Source organism: Phocoena sinus, chromosome 17 (assembly GCF_008692025.1).
Source record: "Phocoena sinus isolate mPhoSin1 chromosome 17, mPhoSin1.pri, whole genome shotgun sequence".
In the NCBI taxonomy this organism is placed as follows: Eukaryota; Metazoa; Chordata; class Mammalia; order Artiodactyla; family Phocoenidae; genus Phocoena; species Phocoena sinus.
Genome location: NC_045779.1, coordinates 43649024 through 43664606, shown reverse-complemented (window position 1 = coordinate 43664606; position 15583 = coordinate 43649024). Strand labels below are relative to the sequence as shown.

General features: G+C 36.3%; 1 protein-coding gene across 1 annotated transcript in view; it reads left to right on the top strand.

The window, feature by feature from the left end:
- RGS22 (regulator of G protein signaling 22) overlaps window positions 1-15583 on the top strand; it is a 172243-nt gene that overhangs the window by 142517 nt on the left and 14143 nt on the right. The window contains exon 24 of the mRNA XM_032609571.1: window positions 8219-8317. Within this exon, the coding sequence (XP_032465462.1) occupies window positions 8219-8317 (99 nt within the window). The remainder of the gene's footprint in view (window positions 1-8218; window positions 8318-15583) is intronic.

Genomic DNA, 15583 nt, shown 5'->3' with positions numbered 1-15583 from the left:
TTTCACTTAGCATGATATTTTCAAGGTTCATCCATTATGTAGCATGTTTCACTACTTTATTCTTCTTACGGCCGACTAATATTGTACTATATGGCTGTACTACAGTTTGCTTATCCATTCATCAGTTAATGTACTTTTTGGCTATTATTAATAATGCTGCTATGAACATTCTGTACAACCTTATGTATAGACATGTTTTTATTTTTCTTGGGACCTAGAAGTTGAATTGTTGGCTCCTTTTGAGGAACTGCCAAACTTCTGCAAAGCTACAGAACCATCTTGCTATCTTGATTTTCACATGGTATATTTTTCCATTCCTTTACTGCCTATATCATTATATTTTAATTAAGTTTCCTGTAAATAGCATATAGTTGTGTCGTGGTGGTGTTTGGTATTAGTCTACGAATTTCTGTTTTTTAATTGGTGTATTTAGTCTGTGTATCTTTAATGTCATTATTGATATGTTAGTTCTTAACTCTGCCATTTTATTTTTTGTTTTATTTGTTCCCTGTTTCTTTTGTTCTATTTCCTTTGTCTCGCATTCCTGTGGATTTACTTGAACATTTCTTAGAATTTCATTTTGCTGTATCTCTGTTTGGATGTTTCAGTGGTTGCTTTAGATATCACATTATACATGCGTAACTTATCGCAGTCTATTGGTGTTGACATTTTACCAGATTGAGTCTAGAAACTACCTCCCTTTAAGTCTCTTTCCCCTCACCTGTTTATAATTATCCTAACTATTTCTCAACATATATTGAGAACCACATCAGACAATTGTATAATTTTTGCTTCAACCATCAAACATAAATCAGGAAACTCAAGGTGAAAAGTCTACTGTATTTACCCTTACTTTTGCTCTTGCTATTTTTCTTCCTTTTTGATGTTCCAAGATTTATTATTTTCTTCTTTCTTTTTTCCCTGTAAGTAAGGTACTGTTTCTCACTTACTGCTTTCAAAATTCTTTTCTTTGTCTTTAGTTTTCAGAATTTTGATTATGATGTGTCTTGTGTAGATTTCTTTGGGTTGATTCTGTTTGAACATTACTCAAGTTCTTGAGTCTGTATGTTTATATCTTTTGCCAACTTTGGAAGAGGGGAATTTATATTCATATTATATATGTGTGTGTATATATGTGTATATATACACTTTCTTTATGATCGATATTCATGAACCCTTGGATACCTTATAGCTTCATTTCTGAGAGATTTTTATTTTTTTCAGTCTTTTTTTAAGTTCAGTAACTGTCATTTCACACTGGCTTTTAAAATTTTTTTATCTGTTTCTGTTCTGAGTTTCTTTTTTTTTAACATCTTTATTGGCGTATAATTGCTTTACAGTGGTGTGTTAGTTTCTGCTTTATAACAAAATGAAACAGCTATACATAAACATATATCCCCATATCTCCTCCCTCTTGCATCTCCCTCCCACCCTCCCTATCCCACCCCTCTAGGTGGTCACAAAACACAGAGCTGATCTCCCTGTGCTATGTGGCTGCTTCCCACTAGCTATCTCTTTTACATTTGGTAGTGTTTATATGTCAATGCCACTCTCTTACTTCACCCCAGCTTACCCTTTCCCCTCCCAGTGTCCTCAAGTCCATTCTCTACTTCTGCATCTTTATTCCTGTCCTGCCCCTAGGTCCTTCAGAACCCTTTTTTGTTTTTATTAGATTCCATATATATGTGTTAGCATGTGTTATTTGTTTTTCTCTTTCTGACTTACTTCACTCTGTATGACAGACTCTAGGTCCATCCACCTCACTACAAATAACTCAATTTCATTTCTTTTTAATGGCTAATATTCCATTGTATATATGTGCCACATCTTCTTTACCCATTCATCTGTCGATGGACACTTAGGTTGCTTCCATTTCCTGGCTATTGTAAATAGAGCTGCAGTGAACATTGTGGAACATGACTCTTTTTGAATTATGGTTTTCTCAGGGTATATGCCCAGTACTGGGATTGCTGGATTGTATGGTAGTTATATTTGTAGTTTTTTAAGGAACCTCGATATTGTTCTCCATAGTGGTTGTATCAATTTACATTCCCACCAACAGTGCAAGAGGGTTCCCTTTTCTCCACACCCTCTCCAGCATTTATTGTTTGTAGATTTTTTGATGATGGCCATTCTGACTGGTGTGAGGTGATACCTCATTGTAGTTTTGATTTGCATTTCTCTAATGATTAGTGATATTGAACATCCTTTCATGTGTTTGTTGGCAATCTGTATTATCTTCTTTGGAGAAATGTCTGTTTGGGTCTTCTGCCCATTTATGGATTGGGTTGTTTGGTTTTTTTGATATTGAGCTGCATGAGCTGCTTGTAAATTTTGGAGATTAATCCTTTGTCAGTTGCTTCATTTGCAAATATTTTCTCCCATTCTGAGGGTTGTCTTTTCATCCTGTTTATGCTTTCCTTTGCTGTGCAAAAGCTTTTAAGTTTCATTAGGTCCCATTTGTTTATGTTTGTTTTTATTTCCATTTCTCTAAGAGGTGGCTCAAAAAGGATCTTGCTGTGATTTATGTCACAGAGTGTCCTGCCTATGTTTTCCTCTAAGAGTTTGATAGTGTCTGGCCTTACATTTAGGTCTTCAATCCATTTTGAGTTAGGGAGTGTTCTAATTTCATTCTTTTACATGTAGCTGTCCACTTTTCCCAGCACCACTTATTGAAGAGGCTGTCTTTTCTCCATTGTATATTCTTGCCTCCTTTATCAAAGATAAGGTGACCATATGTGCGTGGGTTTATCTCTGGGCTTTCTATCCTGTTCCATTGATCTGTATTTCTGTTTTTGTGCCAGTACCATACTGTCTTGATTACTGCAGCTTTGTAGTATAGCCTGAAGTCAGGGAGCCTGGCTCCTCCAGCTCCATTTTTCTTTCTCAAGATTGCTTTGGGGACCTCCCTGGTAGTGCAGTGGTTAAGAATCCGCCTGCCAATGCAGGGGACACGGGTTTGAGCTCTGGTCCGGGAAGATCCCACATGCTGCGGAGCAGCTAAGCCTGTGTGCCACAACTACTGAGCCTGCACTCTACAGCCCACAAGCCACAACTACTGAAGCCCACGAGCCACAACTACTGAAAGCCCACACGCCTAGAGCCTGTGCTCCGGAACAAGAGAAGCCACTGCAATGAGAAACCCATGCACCGCAACAAAGAGTAGCCACCGCTCACTGCAGTTAGAGAAAGCTTGCGTGCAGCAACAAAGACCCAACTCAGCCAAAAAGAATAAATATATTTAAAATAAATAAAGTAAAAAAAAAAGATTGCTTTGGCTATTTGGTGTTCCTGAGTTTCTGCATTTATGATTTGGAGTATTTCATATATGAAAATGTTTGTGTAGGGATATTTTATCCACTTTGGACTCCTATGTTAGAGTTTTCCTCTGATTCATGATTAGATTTCTTGGACAGTAGTGTCATCAGCTAAAATATTGGAGTTCTCATTTTCTGTTTTATTCTTGTAATGGTTTTATATGCATATCACCTGCCATTTTCTGCTCATTTTGAAATGTCTTCTATTTTCCTCAACCACCAATAATAGGGAGCAATCAGAACTCTTATACACTATGGATGGGAGTGTACATTGATAGTCACTTTAGAAAACAATTTGACTTTATCCAGTAAATTAAAAGATGCACTTAGCCTTCAACTTATCAAATCTCCTTGAATAATTTATGGACACAAATATCAGGAGACATGCACATGGTTTATAGCACCCATGGCATTCTATAGCAAAAAATCAGAAGCTATTCAAATGTCTGTTAACAGGAGACTGGAAAAACAAATTCATGTAGTAGGATACTGTGCTGTGATGGAAAACAAATAAACTAACCACAATAATAAACATAGATGTATAGCAGGAGTATAATGTTGAGTGGAAAATTTGCAAATGAATAGAACCAGTCAATTCTGCTTATATAAAGTTAAAATTCATATAAAACTAATCAGTACAAATGTGGGAAACTATAAATAAGAAAAAGGAATGATAAACGTAAAAATTCAGTATAGCGGGTACCTTCATGGGTTGGGTGGAGATAGATGATGGGATTGGAGAGTGACACAAAGGGGAGCAGAGGTACTGGTGATATTGCATTTCTTAAGCTTTGGTGGTAATTGTTATTCATATCTTATGTGAGTGTTATAAATGTTTTTGTAAGTATTTAGTATATAATAACATTTTTATGTGAATGATGCTACAAAACATTATATTTTCAGAAGCTTATCTTTGGTTGATGTATTCTATCATCTGGAGGTTGAGGGTATTTCCACTACCCTCAGGGAATGAGAATCAGGGAAGACATAAGAGTGAGAAAATAGGAAGAGGTGTCTGCAAAATCTTGCTTCTACTGAATCAGTTCTTCAGTGTGGCTTCACATATTTTTGTAGATGTATTGTGAGTTCTTTAACCATGGAGCAAATATATACACATATATATCCCATGTATGGAAATGAAATGTTACTAAACTTAAATATAATTATTTTTGGATTATTTATTTTAACAATTTCTGCAGTTATTTCCCTTCCAGTGGTTTAGGTGATAAATGATAGATCAAATAATACAAAAGCTGATTTCCCCCTCAAACCAACTATGCATCTGGCCCAATCTATGTAATCTGACAAAAAACAGAGTTCACTAAATAAAAATCCTCTCATTTACCTTCTCCATCCCTTGAGGCAAGTCCATGTCTGACTGAGCTGCTTGAATGTGATCCTAAGTTGGTAGGCTCAGGAAGGAAATATATTTGAAGGGTTGATGTAGGGAGAAAAAAATAGAATGTTGTCTAACATGTATGCTTGGAGCTCTTTTCTGATTCCACCTGTGGCACATGAATAACTCCACCAATCAGATGAGTCTCACGTGAGTCTGCTGCATTTTCTACTAATGTGGCCTAAATAGTCTCTCAAAAGAGCTTCCCCTCCTAATCCTTTTCCTGCTTCTTTCACCAGACTTTTACTGATCATGTACTACATAGAGTTTTATTGATCATCTATTCATATTGATCCCTACTACATATGCTAGGGATATGAATATAATTTACATATAGTGTAAGGATAGATAGATACACACATACACTTAAAAGAATATAAACAAAAACTGAAATCCCAGAAAATGAGGAATTAATTATTTGTGGGGGAAAGGTAAAGGATCTCAAAGAAAAGGTAAATTTGAGTTAGTCTTAAATAGTAGGATTTTAACAAATGATTCTAAATATATACTTATTGAATAAAGGATATAGAAGTAAGGAGGATATAAAGATCTATATAAAGGATATAAAGGATATAAAGAGATATAAAGATCTCTTACTGTATCCTAAACACTTAGGAAGAACTTCACAGCTCTCTAAATGTCATCGCAAGTATTTTCAGTTTGCTTAGATATATGATAAACATATTGTCTGAAACAAAAGTTGAAATATACAGTGTGATGAGGGTAGAGAAAATCTGAAATTGCTGCTTTTTCAGAAAATTCAGGATGTATCTTTATATCGTCCATATTATACTTCAGTTATGGAAATGCAAATATCCTTAAGTGATCTTCTGATCTGTCCATATCTGTCAACTGGTAACTGCTAACAGGGTTAGGTACAAATGTTGACATTCGTTTTGTAGGGTGAATAATCCTAAAGAAAACATAGGAATTCTACTTCTGAATATTCTTATTTTACACAATAAACATATTGCCATCACTTATTAGTAACTACAAATTTTGCACATGCATTTATTTTAACACAGAAAGTGTAAGCTAAGGAAGACCAGTAGAGTCGACATTTGTTCCAGGATTTTATTGTCAATGAAGACGTATGAGGAAATGTTGGAAAACGTGAATATGGGAAACTCATAATTTTTTTTGTAACGTGAAAATGTATCCTCTGAAAAAAATCACTTACTATGAAAAATATTGGATTTCCCTAGGTAACCATGGGCATGACTCATAACCCTCTTAACCTCAAATTCATCTATCAGCTAGTGGTGATGATATTAATCTCATATGATTTGAGAGGGATTCATTGAAATATGAATAGAAGAACATGTAAGGTATTCCACTGTACAATTGTAAGGTATCATTTGATCTGAGATAACATAGAATAGTGGTTAGGAGTGCAATTTCTAGAGTCAGACTGCCTGGTTTTGAATCCTAGCCTTATCATCGATCAGTTCTAATATCTCAGGGAAACCAGTTCACTTCCAAAAACCTCATTTTTTTTTTTTCAGGAAAATGGAAATAGAAATTACATCACAGGGTAGAATTAAATATAGTATGTGAAGAATAATACATGTCATAAAGTAAATGTTATTATCTTTTTAATATTATAGCAGTAATTGGCCTTCTTTATAATAAAAATACTAATATCAATTATATCCTTCATCTCTCATTCTTATAAAGGAATCAAATGAAACTAGGTAATCTGAAGAAAGTTATGACAGGAGAATCAATCTCATGGAAAACTTTCATGTAGTTTAATATCAGATACTTAAAATGAACAGTGGCAAATTCATTAACAAAGGATCAGTAAAATTTTTAAAATTTTAAATGGCAAAAAACAAGGTTAAAATACAAATTGGGAAAACAAAATGTATGATATGTTATAAAAATAAATCATAAATACTCTTAACAAAAAAATAGGGCAAAGGGCATCAACAGGCAATTCTCAAAAGAAATACAAATGATTAAAAGCATTAAAAGGGGGCTTCCTTGGTGGCGCAGTGGTTGAGAGTCCGCCTGCCGATGCAGGGGACACGGGTTCGTGCCCCGGTCCGGGAAGATCCCACATGCCGTGGAGCGGCTAGGCCCGTGAGCCATGGCCACTGAACCTGCGCGTCTGGAGCCTGTGCTCCGCAACGGGAGAGGCCACAACAGAGAGAGGCCCGCGTACCGCAAAAAGAAAAAAAAGGCATTAAAAGGGTAGTAACCAAAGACATGTAGACTGGCAAAGAAGAAAATATCCAGTGTTGGTTGAGGGTATGAGGAAGAGGCCTGCAAATTCATGCATTATTGGAGAAAGTGTAAAATGGTGCTTTGTTTCTGAAGGGCAATTTGACAACTTTTATTTAAAATGTTCGTTCTTTTTAATCCGGCAGATAGACTTCTAGACATTTATTCTAAAGGAGAGAATTTTAAAAGTGCAGAAAGATGTTTGTATACAGCATTGTTTATAATAGTAAAAATTTTAAATGACTTAAATTTCTAATAGCAGGTATTGGTTAAATCATCTATGGTACATTCCTTTACTAGAATATTATTCACCTGTTGAACTGATAATGTAGTTTATTCTTTAATCATTCAACAAATATTTGAGTGTATGAGACCATTCAGGGCTTCTCTGGTGGCACAGTGCTTAAGGATCTGCCTGCCAATGCAGGGAACACGGGTTCAAGCCCTGGTCCGGGAAGATCCCACATGCCACGGAGCAACTAAGCCCATGTGCCACAACTACTGAGCCCACGTGCCACAACTACTGAAGCTCGCATGCCTAGAGCCTGTGCTCCGCAATAAGAGAAGACACTGCAATGAGAAGCCCGCACACAGCAAGGAAGAGTAACCCCCGCTTGCTGCAACTAGAGAAAGCCCGTGTGCAGCAATGAAGACCCAACACAGCCAAAAATAAAATTAAAGTTTTAAAAAAGACCATTCATCCAGTGAAAATGATGATGTAATTTATGCATTCCATCATCCAACAAATATTTCAGTATATACTCTGTGTTCTGCAGTAGGCATACTTGGTAAATGATACAAAGACCCTGCCCTTATATTCCTGTTCTTTATTTATTCACAGAGAAATGTTTTCATGATATTTTTCATGAAAAAGCAGATTTTAAAAGAGCTTGTATACTGTGATTCCATTTATATGAAATTTAGGTAATAAAATATCAATATTCAAGTTATAGATTATATCTAAGCATTTGTCTACTGAGAAGTTTGGATGGATGTTCATGAAAATGTAGTGGTTTTTCTTGGAAGCTAGAATTTGGAGATGATTATTACATTCTACTTTATAATTTCTCTCATTTATTTTTTAATATTTTTATATTAGTATGAAAGAAAGATCATAACAGTAGAATATGTCATTCATGACATTGACTTGATGAAACCTTGTGGTGCGGTGCTTACCACAAAATATTTTTTCATATGATGTTATGACTTCTGAACTGTAAGTTTATGTTAATATAGTGTTACCCATTTTTTGGAATAATTTAATTTAATATAATTACAGGATGGAATCAAACAATATCCAAGTACTTCAGGATCTGCTATCAAAACAGCTGCTTTAATCAGTGACCCAGGTTTAGGCCTGCAAGCATACAGCCAACAGGTAAGCAGGAAAGATATCACTTCTTCTGTAGAGCATTGGATAGCAGAATGCAATAACTGAGTCATTTTATAGTAGTAAAGTTGTGTTTGTTTGAAAATGAGGCTAAAATTATATCACTAAGAGAGATTGGAAAAGAATTTCCTTGAGCCTTCAGAGAACATTAAAATTTCAGCTGATCATGGACAACATACTCAGGGGAAATGATTTCTTGATACATATGAAGAAGATTTTAGTGGCAGAAGTTGAAATAACTATATTATTGGAAAAGAGATAATGATATAGAATAAGAATATATATAGGTTGGTATCTTGGGTCAAGAAAAGAAAGAATGTCAGATGCTAGTTTCAGTTTTTTAAATCTTTGAAGTCATAAAATTGACTAATACATCATCATCAACTAATACATGTAGAGTTTTTATGTTTATATTTACATTTATAACATACATTAATATCATGTCCCAGAAATTTCATAAGTTTAATTTATGTCCATTTTTAAAGACTGGTATTGAAATTGTTTGTATCATATGATAATACTAGCTTAAGAAACAATCTTTTTGACACTTGAGAATGTCAAATGTGTTCAGCTACCCAGCTAAGATAACCAATAGACTACAAAGATATTATTAAGAGAAGAGAAATGCCCAATTTTGTGGAACCGTATATTGAAAAAGACATGTCTAAGAGTGCGTGATACCTAATAATGCCATTTGGAAGTACATTTATTAGCAAATGACTAGCATTAAGTTTCAGAAACACTGTGTAAAAATAAAGGGAGGAGATGTGGAATTAGAGATACTAGGCTTCTAATTTTTATTCTGTCACTTACAAGTCAGTATTACTTTGAAGCCTTAAAAAAAATCACTTCTCCTTTGAGCCTGTTTCCTTATCTGTTAAAGAGAGAGAGAGAAAGGAATGATGATGATGATGATGATGATGATGGTGGTGGTGGTGGTGGTGGTGGTGGTGGTGGTCATATATCTCAAGACTTTTGTAAGAAACGAAAAAGCTTTGGGAAACAAAAAGCATTTTATAAATATAAATTATTCTTATTCTTATTGCTATTAAGGTACACATGTTGAATTACTCTAGTAATTGGTAAAATAATAATACACTATGATTTTGCAAGTGTGGCTGCTCTGTATATGCATCTGTTTCAGGTAGATTTTGCACACTGAAGAATGGTAATTGATCCAAAAGCATAACTACCCCCCCCAAAGAAAAACTTGGATCTTTCCTAAGCACCTAAATTCATAGTCAAATTGAATGTATAAATGTGACTGAATAGCTGTCAAGAAATCTATAAAACTTTTTCAACATTGATTCACTGAGAAATAGTACACCAAAACACTCACATCCCTGCCCCACCAACCTAGGGCCAGGGAGTTTAAAACTTTACATCAAGGACCTAGACAGCCCCAAGACCACAGCAGCCCCACAGCCAGCTGTAAGACCTAACCCACCAACTCATAGACCAGCACCATCCTGGGATGCCCTGGAACATAGCCCCACCAATCAGCAAGCCTAAATTAGCTCCAAAACCAGTCTCATGACCCAGTCCTGCCAACCGGTAGACCAAGACCAGGACTTCCCTGACCTTGCAGCCAGCTGTGCCAGGACCTAGCCCCCCTACCAGTGGCTGACGGCCCCTACACAAGGCAGGTCCTGGCAACCAACCAGACAGGGCCAGCCACGCCTACCAGCACACCTGTAGCAGTCAGCCTGCCACAGCAGAAGGACCCAGGCAGTCCACAGAGAGAGCATCCCTAAATCATATAGGTCTGGTGACCAGACAGGAGTGCACTTCTGGCCCCATGGTATGTTTCCTACATAAGACCACTTCTCTAATATCAGGAAACATAACCAACCTACAAAATGCATAGAAATGAAACAGTGAATAGTCAAAATGAGGTGACAAAGAAATATGTTCCAAACAGAGGAATAAGATAAAACTCCAGAAGAAGAACTAAGTGGAGATAAGCAATCTACTCAATAAAGAGTTTAAGATAATGATCATGAAGATGCTCAAAGAACTTGGGAGAAGAATGGATGAACAGAGTTAGAAGTTTTTAACAAAGTTAGAAAATATAAAGATGAACCAAACAGAGCTGAAAAATGCAATAATAGAAATTAAAAATACTCTAGAAGAAATCAACAAAATGATACAGAGGAACAGATCAGCGAACTGAAAGAATAGTGGAAATCACTGAAGTGGAACAGAAAAAAGAAAAAAAATGTTTTAATGAGGACAGTTTAAGAAACTTCTGGGACAACATCAACCACACTAACATTCACATTATAGAGGTCCCAGAAGGAGAAGAAAGAGAGAGAAAGGGGTGGAGAACTTATTTGAACACATAATAGCTGAAAATTTCCCTAACCTGGGAAAGGAAACAGACATCCAGGTCTGGGAAGCACAGAGTCCCAAACAGGATCAAACCAAAGAGGACTGTAACAAGACATGTTCTATTTAAAATGGCAGAAATTAGGCCTTTCTCACCTTCTAAGATGGCTTGCACTCTGTGGAATGTGTTTCTCCCAAGGCCGCTCTCACCTTCTGAGATGGCCCACATTCTGTCTGTGGATGTGTTTCTCTCTAAATAAACCCACTTCTTACCTAAAATAAAATAAAATGACAAAAATTAAACATAAAAAGAGGCTATTAAAAGCATCAAGGAGGGCTTCCCTTGTGGTGCAGTGGTTGGGAGTCCGCCTGCCAATGTAGGGGACACAGGTTCGTGCCCTGGTCCGGGAGGATCCCACATTCTGCGGAGCGGCTGAGCCCGTGGGCCATGGCCGCTGGGCCTGCATGTCCGGAGCCTGTGCTCTGCAACGGGAGAGGCCACAGCAGTGAGAGGCCCATGTACTGCAAAAAAAAAAAAAAAAAAAAAAAAAAGCTCAAGGAGAAAGCAACAAGTTATATATAAGTGAACTCCCATTAGGCTATCAGCTGACTTTTCAGCAGAAACTCTACTGGCCAATTGGGAATGGCATGATATATTTAAAGTGATGAAAGGGAAAACCTAAAACCTACCCAGCAAGGCTTTCATTCAGATTTGAAGGAGATATCAAAAGTTTTACAGAAAAGCAAAAGTTAAAAGAGTTTAGCACCACGAAACCAACCTTACGAGAAATGTTAAAGGGACTCCTCTACATGGAAAAGAAAAGGCTACAACTAGAAATGTGAAAATTACAAAAGGAAAAATACCATTGTTAAAGGCAAATATATAGTAAAGGTAGTGTATTAACCACTTATAAAGCTAGTAGAAAAGTTAAAAAATAAAAGTCATAAAATCATCTATATCCACAATATGTAGTTAAGGGGTACAAAAAAACAAAATGATATAAAATATGGAGTCATAACTAGCAAATTTGGGGGGAGCAGTAAAAAAAATGCAGGGTTGTTAAAATGCATTTGATCTTAAGAGATCAGCAACATAAGATAACCATATGTATAGAGAGATTGCTATATATAAACTTCATGGTAACCACAAACCAAAAATCTATAACACGTACACACTCAAAAGAGAAAAAGGAATACAAACATAATATTAAGGTAGTCATCAAATAAAAAAGGAAGAGAACAAAAGAAGAAAGGAAAGAAAATGAACTACAAAACAACCCCAAAACAAATAATAAAATGGCAATAAAAACATACCAATCAAAAATTACTTTTGATTGGGAGATCAAGATGGCAGAGTAGGAGGATGCTGAACTCAGGTCCCCCACAAACACATCAAAAATACATCTACTTGTGAAAACAAACTAGATTTGCAGAAAGACAGTTCTACAACCAAGGCTGTAAGGAAAGATCTACAGAGTCAGGTAGGAAGTGAAGGGAAGCAATCAGGTCAGGACCTGCACCCCTAGAAGGAGACACAGAAGAGGGGGTGATATCATGGGCTCAGAGACCCTCCCTGGGGAGTAAGGGGTTCAAAGTACATGTTGGGAACCCCAGCTCTGAGACCCAACATCAGGAGGACAAGTCCCCTTAGCTGGTTTGAAAACCAGCAGGACTTACTGGAGGGCTGTAAGAAGCCTAGACTCCACTCATGCTTGCTTACTCACAAAACAAGGTGGAGGAAGCAGATTGAAGCTACCCAGTGCTCTGGCCAGTTTCCCATGGCCATCCCAGCACATGCCCCAGCCTGCACCAGGCACCTGCTCTGGCCCCTCTTTGTTTGGTGCTATTTCCTTCTAAGATGAAGGTGCCATTATCAGGAGGGAGGAGAGTGCACACTTAGAGGGAAAGGAACCAGCTCAGAATCAACAAAGCAACTGATCAACAAGCACTGATCAACAAGCACTGATCCTCAGTGCTTCTGCTCCAGCAATTTTGGACCCACCCCCACCCCTGATAGGGTGGTGATGGACACTGAGTATAGGAGAGGCCCTTGCTTATACCTGGTGCTGGCTTCAGTCCACAAAGGTGATAGCTGCCACAGCAACCTGGGGGAAGACGTGACCTGTGCTCACTTCATATCCAGCTCTCCCATCAAACAACTGGGCACATGATGACTGCATAAGGACACTCCCATAAAAGGACACCCCTTCAAGACCAGGATAGGTAAACTGTTTCACCTAATTTCATAGAGATATAAAAAGTTAAAATGAGAAGACTGAGGAATTTTTCTCAAATGAAAGAACAAGAAAAATCTCTGAAAAAAAATGAAACAGATAAATAATTTACCACATAGAGAATTTATAGCATTAGTAATAAGAATGTTCACTGAACTTGTGAAAATAATGGAAAACACAGTGAACATTTTAACAGTGGACTAGAAAATGTAAAAAAGGACCAGTCAGAGCTGAGGAATACAACACCTAAAATGAAAAACACACTAGAAGTGATTAACAGGAGACTGTGTGATACAAAAGAATGCATAAGTGACCTGGAAGGGAGAAAAATTAAAATCACCCAATAATAAAAAGAACACCAAAATTTTATAATGAGGACAGTTTAAAGGACCTCTAAGACAACGTCAAGTGTAGTAACATTCGCATTATATGGGTCCCAAAATGAGAAGAGAGAAAGGGATTGAAAATGTATTTCATGAAATTATGGCTGAAAATTACCCAAACCTTAAGAAGGAAATAGATATACAGATATAGGAAATACAGAGAGTCCCAAACAAGATGAACCCAAAGAGACCCACACCAAGACATCATAATTAATTGGCAAAAGTTAACAATAAGGAGAAAATTTTAAAGGCAGCAAGAGAAAAACCACATACAGCCCCATAAGGCAATCAACTAATTTTTCTGCAGAAAGTTTGCTGGCCAAAAGGGAATGACATGATATATTTAAAGTGCCGAAAGGGAAACACCTACAACCTGGGATAATCTGCCTGGAAAGTTTATCATTCAGAACTGAAGGAGAGATAAAGAACTTATCAAACAAACAAAAACTGAAAGAGTTTCTTAATATGAAACTAGCCCTAAAAGGAGTGTTTAAGGGTCTTCTCTAAGAGGAAATAAAAGGCTACAACAAGAAGAGTTTATAGAAAAGGAAAAATCCCACTAATAAAGTCAAATATATAGTAAAGGCTGTGGATCAGCCACCTAAATAAGCTAGTATGAAGATTAAAAGACAAAACTTGTAAAATCAATTATAACTAAATAAACGGGATAATCATGAAGATGTTAAATATGAAATCAAAAACACAAAACCTGGGGGAGGGGAGTAAAAAATGTAGAGATTTTAGAATATGTTTGAACTTAAATGATTATCAGTTTAAAACAAATATAGTTTTACATCAACATATATGAACCCCATTAAAACCACAAATCAAACCCCCACAATTGATACATAGAAATTGGAGAGAAGGGAACACAGGCATACCACTAAAGAAAATCATCAAACCACAAGGGAATAAACTAAAAGAAGAAGAAATGAAAAGAACTACAGAAACAATCAGAAAACAAGTTACAAAATAAGTACATACTTATCAATAATCACTTTAAATGTCAATGGACTCGATACTCCAATGAAAAGTCATAGGGTGGCTGATTGGATTAAAAAAAAAAATCCAGCTACATGTTGCTCACAGGAGATTCATATCAGAGCTAAAGACACACAGATTGAAAGTGAGGGTATGGAAAAAGGAATTTCATGGAAATGACAAACTTCCAGTAGCAATACTCAGACAAAATAAACTTTAAAATAAAGACTATAACAAAAGAAAAAGAAGAGCATTATATAATGATAAAAGAATCAATACAAGAAGAGAATAGTATACTCATTAACATATATGCACCCAATACAGGAGCACCTAAATATATAAAGCAAATGTTAACAGACCTAAAGGGAAAAATTGACAATAATATAAATAGTAGGAGTAGTCCACTTACATCAATGGACGGATCATCCAGAAAGAAAATCAATATGGCATAAGTGGTCTTAAATAACACAATGGACCAGTTGGACTTACTAGATATCTACAGAACATTACATCCTAAAGCAGAAGAATACACATTCTTTTTGAGTGCACATGGAACATTCTCAAGGATAGATCACATGTTAGGCCACAAAACAAGTCTCAACAAATTTAAGAGGATAGAAATTATATCAAACATTTTCTCTAACAAATGTTATGGAATGAGGAATCAATTAAAGAAAGAAAAGTGGGAAAAGAATGAACACGTGGAGACTAAACAACAATCTACTAAAAAACCAATGGGTCAATGAAGAAATCAAAGAGGACACTAGAAAATACCTCCAGATAAATGAAAATGGAAATGCAACACTCAAAACTGTATGGGATGCAAAGACACAGTAATCAAAGCAGCGTGGTATTGGCACAAAAACAGACATATGGCTCGATGGAATAGAGAGCCCAGAAATAAACCCACATACCTATGGTCAATTCATCTTTGACAAAGGAGGCAAGAATATACAATGGGAAAAAGACAGTCTCTTCAGCAGGTGCTGTTGGGAAAGTTGGACAGTCACATGTGAACCAATGAAGTTAGAACATACCCTCACACCATACACAAAAATAAACTCAAAATGGCTTAAAGACTTAAACGTAAGACACCATAAAACTCCTAGAAGATATCATAGGCAAAACATTCTCTGACATAAATCATAGCAATGTTTTCTTAGGTCAGTCTCCCAAGACAATAGAAATAAAAGCAAAAATAAACAAATTGGAGTGAATCAAACTGACAAGCTTTTGTATGGCAAAGGAAACCACACACAAAAGGAAAAGACAACCTATGGAATGGGAGAAAATATTTACAAATGATGCAACCAACAAGGGCTTAACTT